Source organism: Mya arenaria, chromosome 2 (assembly GCF_026914265.1).
Source record: "Mya arenaria isolate MELC-2E11 chromosome 2, ASM2691426v1".
Taxonomy (NCBI): Eukaryota; Metazoa; Mollusca; class Bivalvia; order Myida; family Myidae; genus Mya; species Mya arenaria.
This window is the reverse complement of record NC_069123.1, coordinates 53,443,368-53,455,472: the sequence shown is the minus strand read 5'-3', so window position 1 is coordinate 53,455,472 and position 12,105 is coordinate 53,443,368. Positions and strand designations below refer to the sequence as shown.

General features: G+C 37.2%; 1 protein-coding gene across 7 annotated transcripts in view; it reads left to right on the top strand.

Annotated features, from left to right (window-relative positions):
• The window catches only part of LOC128210533 (sodium/calcium exchanger 3-like), a 19,664-nt gene that overhangs the window by 671 nt on the left and 6,888 nt on the right, over positions 1–12,105 (top strand). For 3 of the 7 annotated variants that reach the window (XM_052914891.1, XM_052914906.1, XM_052914899.1), the window contains exons 2-8: positions 2,428–3,169; positions 3,942–3,998; positions 5,092–5,177; positions 5,483–5,659; positions 10,868–11,064; positions 11,282–11,526; positions 11,735–11,967. In XM_052914891.1, coding sequence (XP_052770851.1) covers positions 2,458–3,169; positions 3,942–3,998; positions 5,092–5,177; positions 5,483–5,659; positions 10,868–11,064; positions 11,282–11,526; positions 11,735–11,967 — 1,707 coding nt within the window. In that variant the 5' untranslated portion in view covers positions 2,428–2,457. Of the gene's footprint in view, positions 1–1,173; positions 1,325–2,427; positions 3,170–3,425; positions 3,447–3,941; positions 3,999–5,091; positions 5,178–5,482; positions 5,660–10,867; positions 11,065–11,281; positions 11,527–11,734; positions 11,968–12,105 lie in introns of those variants that run through there. The other 4 variants (XM_052914914.1, XM_052914884.1, XM_052914922.1 and 1 more) reach the window with 4 other exon arrangements.

Sequence of the window (12,105 nt, the reverse complement as noted above, 5' to 3'; positions counted from 1 at the left end):
CAACTATAAACACATATTAAAACATTTGAAGTCGAGAGTGAGAAATATAAACATATATAGGCGTTATTTCTAATGATACATGTTTTTTCTTTACTAAATTGATATAACTTGCAAGATCAAACACTTTAGTTTATTGTCGCAGGAGGGCAGTGCTTGTTGGACACGCAACCCCGGGCACACAAATGAGAATAGTTGTAAGAGCTACAAACGCATTTATCATTGAAAGTCAATATTTACAAATCTCTTCCTGTAAACATAATGGAGACCATTATAACCACATATTCTTTCTATACTCGCCATTATCATCTAAGCGTGGGATTCGTTTGATGACTAATTTCGCGTGTTTTAGCCAAGTGTCACCGACAGGTAAATAGCGTTGGACAGTATTTGTCTCCCAAATTACCTCCTTAACCGTGGCAAGTTTTAAATTTAGGTCATTCCTCATCAATACTCCTTAAAACTGCCCGTCTCATAAAATTCTCCCGTGTGTCACAATGGTCAGCTATTGTACGAAGTTTGACCATATGTTATCTGAACAAAAGTGTTCAAGTCGCTGGTCATCTAGAGCGACTGGGGCTCAGCCAGAGCCCTCTGGAATGTGAGACCATGATAATGTAACATTCTTTGAATACCACCTGTCTGTGTCTCATAGATTCTCCTCAAAATCGATAGGTAGCTTTGTACTTTGTAGCTCATCAGATCCGGTCAAATAACAAACTAAAATACACGTTCTTGCAGTTACCGATAATGAGGATATCACGTGCATCATGGCTTTATCACAGCAGTTTGTATTTGTTAATGACAACATGAATAACAAACCATAAGGTCATTGAACTGCTGTTGAAATTAATTAATATTTGATGTGCTCTATGCCCGCGGTCATCCCGACATTTATATTCATTTTAGCAGGTATGAATAAATGTTGACTTAAAACAAACTTGACATATGCATAGAGAAATGCAGATACCCATTTACGGCCTTAACATCAGTACTGATGATTCAGCCCGGCCCCTGGGGCACGGTGACACCGTCTGTCAGGAATGCTCTATGAAAGAGATACTGACACTATCTGATGTAACACATGTATTAATCATAACTTTTTATCGTTTGCATGTTATCGATCCAAAATTATTGCAATGTATCTTCTGTCTGAGGTGTAAACCGTGTTGTTTATTATAACATCACAACAACCTTAAGTAGAAAAGATGATACAGGGTGAATAAAAAATCACATGAAAGTGGAGTGTGGAAGAAAGTGCTCAGTTGTTTCTTGATTGTAGTTTGTGAAGCACACTACTAAATATATTGGAGGATAAGCCAAATAGGTACTTATTTCACCGTGTGTGTTTTTTTATTGCATGTTTCATCACTAAAACAGATATTTTGTTATATATTTAGATGTACCGTACAAATACGTGTTATGTGCGTATGAAACATCATACTGTATTAAGATATAACCAATTTACTGATAAAATGTATGCATTCATAGTAAAATATTAATAGTACTTGATATTGCCACTCACTATTTGTGTTATAAGAGACAATTGTAGAGGATCAGCAGCAGCCTGACGTGGAAGTAATCTAGTTTATCCTGTAGGCTTTTGTATACAGCCTAAAATACAAAACAGAAAATGGCAATATTAAACTGCTGCAACTATGGCATGTGTGGTAACAGAAATCACCGTGAATGTACAATGAGAACAGGAAAAGTGGAAAGGTGGTGTAAATGGCCCCCTAAGTGTGCCCTCCGCGCCCATCAGGCTATATATGGCGTACGTTGGAAGGAAATATCTGGGGATTTCTTGATATTAATAAATTTATTTTTAAGTTTCGGCACATGCATGTACGTACTTATTAGGAAGTAGACTGCATGGTGATTGTATTATTTTCCTTGTCATGGTTTTGAGAAAAAAATACCCTCGCTGATTTCTTCCTGATTTGCTTAGACCTTTTTATACAGGTTGCAACATACCTTGTATATATATATATACTTATATGGTTTGTAAGAAGAACTATATGGCAATGTACCTGGACACTGCTTAGACTACATATGTATGTGTATTTTTTTATATTTGAAGAAACACAAGTCTAAAATATAACGATTTATCATTCTGAAATATTTTCCTTTTCCTTAAGAACCAGCAATGGTTTAATACATTTCACTTCATATTTGTAATGGACGAGTGACTCAGTCACAACAAAACAACTCGTTTCGGTCTAGTTATGGTGAATAATGCAAACATTACTACTTGTTTTGCTAGAGTTACTAAAATCGATACTAACAACGAAAGTCTTTCTAAAGCAGGAAAAGTTTCATTGTAAATGACCCAAAGAACACTAAATCTTGACGTTAACTAAAAGTTTTAAGTTTTCGAAATATTTAGTAGTTTTTGAAGACCTTTCAAACTGTATATCTTGTTGTTTTCAGTCCGCTAGGCAGGATATTTAATCTGTCATCATGTCAGACACGGTGCAGATCGGCAACGTGTCGGTCGACTTGAACAACTATACATGCTCGAGCAAGGGGCTCATACTTCCGCTGGTGAGCGAGTACACGTGGGGGACCGGTGGCCGCGCCTTTCTCTACCTGATCGGGCTGTTTTGGATATTCTTGGCGGTAGCTATCATCGCCGACGTCTTTATGTGTTCCATCGAACGAATCACTGCCAAGACCACCAAGATTCGCGTTGCGGACCCGGATGTGGAGGGTGGTTACCGGGAAATGGACGTCCGTGTGTGGAATAACACTGTCGCCAACCTCAGTTTGCTGGCGCTCGGAACTAGTGCACCAGAGATCTTGCTGTCCGTAATTGAGATCATTGGCAATGGGTTTAAGGCCGGCAACCTTGGTCCAGGAACGATCGTTGGTTCCGCGGCCTTTAATCTCCTCGTTATTTCCGGTATCTGTATCATGTCGATACCTTCACCGGACACACGTCGCATCAAGGAGATAAAAGTGTTCTTCGTGACGGCGTTTACGTGCGTATTCGCGTACGTGTGGATGGCGATCGTGCTGATGGTATCAACGCCAAACAGGGTGGACATCTGGGAAGCGCTCGTGACCCTAGCCATGTTCCCCATCCTCATCCTCGTCGCATACCTCGCTGACCGAAACTTCTGTATGGGCCGGAAGGACGAACATGCCGAGGGCGTCGTCGGCTTCTCTCTAGGTGAGACAGCACGTTATTGCTTTCCTGTTACTGGTTCATAAGTTAAACGCGGATAAAACAGTGTACATATACTAAAGATAAATATGATTATAACAATAGCGGCAACTGCTATGAAGGAGTCCAAACCATAATTATTTTGTCCTTTGTAGGGAAAAAATAGACCCAAGAACCACTGATTTTATTGAAAGATTTTTTGATATTCAATTTTATTATCATTGTAGGAACGTTAAGAAGCCTAATATTATTTTGATTATAGATTCAAAAAAGAAATACACAGGTCAGTTCCATCATTTGTATGTATTCGAGGATTGTTTTAATGACGCTTTTTTATTTCCCGAATAATTATTGCTGCTTTGTGTGTGTGCGATGCCAAACACATACTTGCTTAGAATGGTGTTTGTAAGAGTTTGTACGGAGTTATTAGAACAATCCAGCATTTCTGACATTTTAACATTACTGAGCCTCAACCGCATGGGTGAAGGTTAATTAAATCCGAGAAACGCACGTTATACTAGTATAAAGCATGTGTAACCATGACAATCGTCAAAATAAGTGTTCAGTGTTCAACATCATCATATTATGTCATCAAAAATACTTTTCGGTTGAGTTGAATATCACAAGGTTTATGGTATAATTAATGTCGTTGGCGAGATTTTTATCAATAAAACATTCGTTACTTTCCAAAACACTTTGATCAACGTTGCTTTGACTGTCGCTTCTATGCTACAAAAAGCTTTTATATATGATTGATATTACGTTTGTGACCTTACAGAGGATAAAGGGCTACTCAAGAGCGAGGTGCGCGGGCAGGCGCGGTCTTATGAGACCAGTAAGTCCCACAGTCGGCTTGGCAGGGAAAATGCTTCACTATTGTACCAAGCCTCGTCTCTTGACTGCAATGCTTTAGTACAATTAATACAAACTTGTTTACTAGTATATAGCAAGTTGCCACCCGTATATATTATATGCGTAGACTGTAGACCACCAAGGCCATCCGACACGACTTAACCACTGGACCTTGACTTCGTCATATTTGCCACGTTCTGTGCGTCTGAAACTGTGAATCACAAATACGTATACATATTTAACAATGTATTTATGTCTTCATCAACGTTAAATATGAGTTGGTGTCGGGTTTGTTTATTCGTAATAAAAAAAATCCTTAACTATATGTATTTATCTACCGGTTGGAAAAGTAACAAATGGAATTATTTTAAGAAACCAAAAACCCACTATGATATTTATACAGTATGTGTAGTTCGTTTTTTTAAAACTTATATGAATGTATATAATTATTATAAAATATCAGCTGTCTTATTTACTTCATCGTTTACGAAAAATTGCATAGATTGCAAATAATTTTACAAATCATCATCTTTTCATCAAACGCCATCTCCCCGTACAGTTGACTTTGCAAGTAGATAGACGCCGCATGTGGGATTTTCCATTTTAGCTCTGCTGTTTGAAAGTTTATTAATCCAACCTGCTTAATATATTCTGTGAACTTTAAAAGAAGGTTGTATATATATTCATAAAATGTATATTTTAAGATATAAGTTGAATGTGATTCCGGTATGATTGATATTTCCGAATTTGCATTTTACACCTCAATTGCTTGAACATAACATAGCACAGATTTTAGACATACGTAAACTATAAGTATATAACATGCATACATACACAAACTAGTTGTAGTTTTGATATATTATCCGTATTAAAACGATATTTAAAATTGCTCGTTCAGAATTCTATTATTTATTTGTTGGAGGGGGTATGAACAAGAGAGTATTTACAATGCATAAGATGCAAAATGAGCTTACAATACATAAGCGGTGGAGGGTATTCAGTAACTCCGTCCCCCGCCAACCCACTTCCTAGCCCCTTTTTGTACCCTTATTCACCATATAATGGCCTATTTTCAGTGAGCGATGAGGACCCTGAGCGTAAACGGGAGTCCCGTCGGGTGCATGATGGAGACGGCGAGGCCGACCTCATGCACCTCGCTAAGGTAAGGCTGACAAAATGACGGATGTTCTGTACGATATGATCCTGCTAGAGCTGCTTCTATGTACAACATTTTCAAACCTTCTTGATGTATTTACATATTTAAAAAAAGCCAAATAATATAAAGCGCCTTTCCGGCGTATCATGAGTAGGGGGTTCATCCGTTAAAGTAAATCTTTTGAACGGCGAATAACGATACATTTAACTATTTCACATTGATACAATAAAACTGGTGTAAGTTTAGTGAAAATTAGGACTTAATATTAGCATAATATGATACATGTATATGAATAACTCTTTCGCCTACAGGAACTCGGTCACGAGGTCCGAGACGGCGACCTGAGCGAACATGAGGCTGCCCAGCTTGCCATCGCCAAGGCAAACGAGAACACCTCCCATGACCGCGGCTGGTATCGCGTTAACGCCACGCGCATGCTCACCGGAGGCCGGAAACTCATACCGCGTGTGCTCACCAACTTCCAACAGGTATGTACATTAAGTACACTCATACACGTATATATAGGCATGTATTCACCAAATAGACCTCGTGTTATTGAGGAACTAAACGAACAGTACTAGCCAGTCTTCGGACGTGATTTGGGGGGGGGGGGGGGTCAAGTGCAGCCTATGCTTTTGTTGGACAGCGCATGACACCAGATTCCCTAATGTCAACAGATGTGTGCATGCCTTTGATATATAAAAAGCTTCTAGATATATTGTCAAGCTGTATAGTAGCTTTTTTAGTCGTCATAGCAACAAAAAACTTTTCATAAACAGCGAAACCGCCAGCTTAATCGAAACCTTCAGTTTAATCGTTTGGCTAACATACACATATGAATGCACTTTTCTGACTCATGGACAGCCAAGAAAATATATTCGTTAAAGCCATATAAGGCAGAGTCATCAGTTTGTTATATACATAGATATGCAGCAGTTTGGGCGACGGTGCTGACAAGCAGGATAAAAAGTGCCATATATTAAATCTTCCGTTCTACGCGATGTCACTCCCTGCTGATTATTGATAAGAGCATCTTTAGCCCACTATCGGTTCTTCATGCACCATTTTGTAAGATTTATTTAAGTACCAGTTTTAATAAGGCATTCGGAATTCCAATCCTACATGCCTGTTTAATATTTATAGTTGTTCATAAACCGAATGTGTTTTAAATACTGTCATAAAGTATATATATATTTATACATTTATATGTATCTTTTTTCAAACTATGAAACCTGAATTTCTTACAAGTAAGTACCAATCAGTTTGCCATTTCAAACCAATTCCGCGTTGTGAACATAACTTTTGCAAACACTTCTCTGTATTTTTTTTATTCGAACTCAGATTTGATGATAATTTATATATGTTTTACTCAAAGTAATTACCAACAAGCTTAAAGTGTTATTTTTAAAGTCTCTGCCGCTTTTTCTAGAGAAGTTTTTGCAGTTTAGCTCTGATACGCAGTATTTTGTTATCGACGAGTTACATCCTTGTTATGTTATTTGATTCCCAAAACTCGTTTGATATGGACATACTGACCGAAAACGTAGGCATGACAATCATCATTATCATCATCATCGTCATCGTCATCATCATCGTCATCATCATCATCGTCGTCTTCGTCATCATCATCATCATCATCATCATCATCATCATCATCATCATCATCATCATCATCATCATCATCATCATCATCATCATCATCTATCAGCAGCAGCCAGCAGTAATAATAGTGCCTTGGTTCCATGATCAAACTGCAAAAATAGAATCGCAACAAACATAAAGAACATATTTTATAATACTACGATTATGACAACATTAACGCCGTTTTTGGCGACGAGGACGGCGAAGGGTGACGATTATGATTATTGGTTATAACGTCCAATTAAGATGACGAAAATGTTGTTGATGATGATTTAAATGATGATTTCTTCCAAATTTCCAAAAATATGTTATAGGAAATTCACTACCAAAACTCGTCGATACCGAAATAGCTCTACATGTTGTTACGCTGTCTTTATTTTAGGACAAAAAGAACGTATGCTTCCTTGTGATGAACACTATATTAATTAATTAGCATATTTCACTGATCTGATGCTTAATAACTCTGTATCAGAAGGGGGTTTGGCATGTTGTAATGGCATAAGGATACAGGAGGTGTCTGTAATCAGACTAAATTTCAATACAATAATCATTCAATATTCGCTGCAGTGCTGTCTTGTTATTATCACCCAGGGCTGGTATTCTTTAAGTATTTTAACTTTTAAGGCATTTCCTAACCTAAGTCACTTTCCTAATTAATTAAGCTCATTTGACATATGGTATTAAAACTTAATACTTTTTGAAATATAATATTTTCATTGACTTAATTCTCTCATTGAGAAAAAAGGCACATATATATTGTATTAAAACACTTCTTTGAACTTGACTATGAACATTTTTAGAAGTTGACGTAAGTAAGGAAATGACTTAACATGCTTTATGAATACTGCCCTGTTCTTTATCTTTCCTAAACCAGGGCGATTCTTACCAGAGTTTACTAGAATCATGTATCAGTTTTGCATGCTTTCCCACTTTTTTCCGTATACATGTATACAAGTGACCACCTAGTTAAAGTCTGGGGCCAACTATTAACATCAAACTCCCAGGGTAAATGTACCAACATTGTGATGTATATTTTTATTTTCGGTTTCTTAATATACTGGTCGTTATTGTACTGTATTACTGGTTAGTTTTAGCTGCAAGAAGCATACGGGTCTTCTTGACCTCATGTCTGCATGTTCATTTAGTTGGACACTTCTTGTGTGTGTGACCTCGTATTGACTAACAAAATTAATTTTCTAATTATTAAAACGCTAGGAAAATGTAGTGGAGTAATAATGCTTTTGAGTGGTTTCTAGCTGTAGAAATGTATATGAATGACTGCATACAGTTTGATATGAAATTCCTTTTTGAAATAGCACTATCATTGCGTTGTGATAGTTATGCCGGTGTTTGGACGTTCTAACTTTGCATGAGTGTGTTTTATTATGTGTACCGGTATTTCACTATATTTCTCTATAGTGTGAGTGTGTAGCGACTCCTCGAAAGGTGTGTTTGATCTCACAGTTTTTACTGCCGTTCGAGTGTTGAACACGTTCTACCCTACGTCTAATAGTGCTGCTTCGGGCCTTACTTTCACTATCACCTGATTTCCCCATTAACATAATTTCAGTGTGTTTTAGCGTAAATAAATAATTTCTCCTACCAGGTATATTAGAATGGCTTACATATGCAATCTTGAGAAGACATATCGTAAAGAATGTGATATATTTGTTGGTTTTTTTGCAACAATTATGTCTGTTTTCTTGATTTCCTTTATAAAAGCAAGAAAACAGAGTTGCTAGTTATGCAGGATTCCGCACGTAGATATGAATCAGATACAGTACATTATACAAACAAATGATATATCTTTACCATAGTTATGCAGGATTCCGCACGTAGATATGAATCAGATACAGTACATTATACAAACAAATGATATACCTTTACCATAGTTATGCAGGATTCTGCACGTAGATATGAATCAGATACAGTATATTATACAAACAAATGATATACCTTTACCATAGATACGCAGGATTCCGCACGTAGATATGAATCAGATACAGTACATTATACAAACAAATGATATACCTTTACCATAGTTATGCAGGATTCTGCACGTAGATATGAATCAGATACAGTACATTATACAATCAAATGATATACCTTTACCATAGTTATGCAGGATTCCGCACGTAGATATGAATCAGATACAGTACATTATACAAACAAATGATATACCTTTACCATAGTTATGCAGGATTCCGCACGTAGATATGAATCAGATACAGTACATTATACAAAGAAATGATATACCTTTACCATAGTTATGCAGGATTCCGCACGTAGATATGAATCAGATACAGTACATTATACAAACAAATGATATACCTTTACCATAGTTATGCAGGATTCCGCACGTAGATATGAATCAGATACAGTACATTATACAAACAAATGATATACCTTTACCATAGTTATGCAGGATTCTGCACGTAGATATGAATCAGATACAGTACATTATACAAAGAAATGATATACCTTTACCATAGTTATGCAGGATTCTGCACGTATATGTGAATCAGATACAGTACATTATACAAACAAATGATATACCTTTACCATAGTTATGCAGGATTCTGCACGTATATATGAATCAGATACAGTACATTATACATACAAATGATATACCTTTACCATAGTTATGCAGGATTCCGCACGTAGATATGAATCAGATACAGTACATTATACAAACAAATGATATACCTTTACCATGGTTATGCAGGATTCCGCACGTAGATATGAATCAGATACAGTACATTATACAAACAAATGATATACCTTTACCATGGTTATGCAGGATTCCGCACGTAGATATGAATCAGATACAGTAGATTATACAAACAAATGATATACCTTTACCATAGTTATGCAGGATTCCGCACGTAGATATGAATCAGATACAGTATATTATACAAACAAATGATATATCTTTACCATAGTTATGCAGGATTCCGCACGTAGATATGAATCAGATACAGTACATTATACAAACAAATGATATACCTTTACCATAGTTATGCAGGATTCTGCACGTAGATATGAATCAGATACAGTACATTATACAAACAAATGATATACCTTTACCATAGTTATGCAGGATTCTGCACGTAGATATGAATCAGATACAGTACATTATACAAACAAATGATATACCTTTACCATAGTTATGCAGGATTCTGCACGTAGATATGAATCAGATACAGTACATTATACAAAGAAATGATATACCTTTACCATAGTTATGCAGGATTCTGCACGTAGATATGAATCAGATACAGTACATTATACAAACAAATGATATACCTTTACCATAGTTATGCAGGATTCTGCACGTAGATATGAATCAGATACAGTACATTATACATACAAATGATATACCTTTACCATAGTTATGCAGGATTCCGCACGTATTTTGAATCAGATACAGTACATTATACAAACAAATGATATACCTTTACCATAGTTATGCAGGATTTCGCACGTAGATATGAAACAGATACAGTACATTATACAAACAAATGATATACCTTTACCATAGTTATGCAGGATTCTGCACGTAGATATGAATCAGATACAGTACATTATACAAACAAATGATATACCTTTACCATAGATATGCAGGATTCTGCACGTAGATATGAATCAGATACAGTACATTATACAAACAAATGATATATCTTTACCATAGTTATGCAGGATTCCGCACGTAGATATGAATCAGATACAGTACATTATACATACAAATGATATACCTTTACCATAGTTATGATGAAAAATAGTCATGGTGCATTGACTGTTAAATATAAGTATTTTATATCACCAGCGACGATATTTGATACGCTTTAGTTAAAAATATTTCGCCCACACGGGTGTTATTATAGCATTTCTACATGCACGATATTGGCTCATTTACCCGATTTACAGAAACGTTTTTTATTATTTTATACTATTTGCCTTTAAAGATACATTTAAGTAATGCATTACATTTTAATTTAGAAATCTTAACGTGACTGTTCCTTATATCTTATCACCTGTTACCCTTTCTCTTCCAGCTGTACGACAACATTCAGCTTGCGCCAGAAGATCGTGCAGACAAGGATATTGCGATGCGATCCAAGGACCACACGGCCGGCGGCTCGAAGGCGGTGGTGGAGTTCACTGCAGCCGCCGTCAGCGTACTGGAAAACGAGGGCAAGGTCAGGATCGGCATCCGGCGCTATGGAAAGAAGGACATGCCCTGTACCGTCCGGTAAGTCAAGCTGTTGAAAGTGAGGGGTTTCTTAGTGTAGGTTTAAATAATACTTTGTTCTACGCGTGTGTGTTTTCGATTGAAATCGTGCAACCATACTAAGCTTTGTTCAAGGCTGGTGTTCATTTTGCGACTGTCATTATTAGTTTGTTACAGTGTGTCCGTTGTTGCCTTTAATGATTTAACTGTCCTTCAAAGTATTTTAACGCCCTTACAGTGTAGAGACCATCAACGGCACGGCCCTGGCTGGCGAGGACTATAAGCCCTTTAGTGAGGACGTGCTCTTCTCAAAGAACGAGGAGCTGCGCCAGGTCTTCATCGAAATCGTCGACGACTGCGAGTGGGAACCAGATGAGTTCTTCTTCGTCAGGTTGACCATTCCTGTACAAGAGGACCAGAGCCACGAACAGGTCGCCATTGGCAACGTGGCCATTAACCAGGTCACCATCATTAATGACGACGGTATGCGTGCCTGTTTTTATGTCATTGTGAGATGTGTTTTTTTTGTAACGTGATGTTTTTGCTGTATCTTGGTAACAGTTGGCAATATATTTACTCCATACATTATACAGACACATTTCTACCTGGTGTATTACCGTTTCTTTAATGGGAAAACCTGGTAAAGTAAACCCTGGCAAAGTGTTTAAACAATCCGTCTATTCCTAAATAGAACCTGGAAAGCTGGAGTTCGCTAAGCCCAGCTTGGTGATAAAAGAGAGCTACTACGTGGCACGGATCCCGGTGAACCGCATCAACGGCTGCGACGGTCACGTGAGTGTCAAATGGCGTACGTCAGACATCACAGCGAAGGAGGGTATCGATTACCAGGGTCGCGAGGGTCTACTCACGTTCGACAACCAGGAAATAAACAAAACCATCGACATACCACTCTTTGAAAGCAAGGTGCGTGTATCTGCGGATTATATCTTCATTTCTTACGTTTGAATCTTGGTTTATATATTGTATATTATATTTTTCTTAAACTACAGATAAACCCATCGCTCTGACTCCCAATATTTATTGTACGTCACATCCACGCGT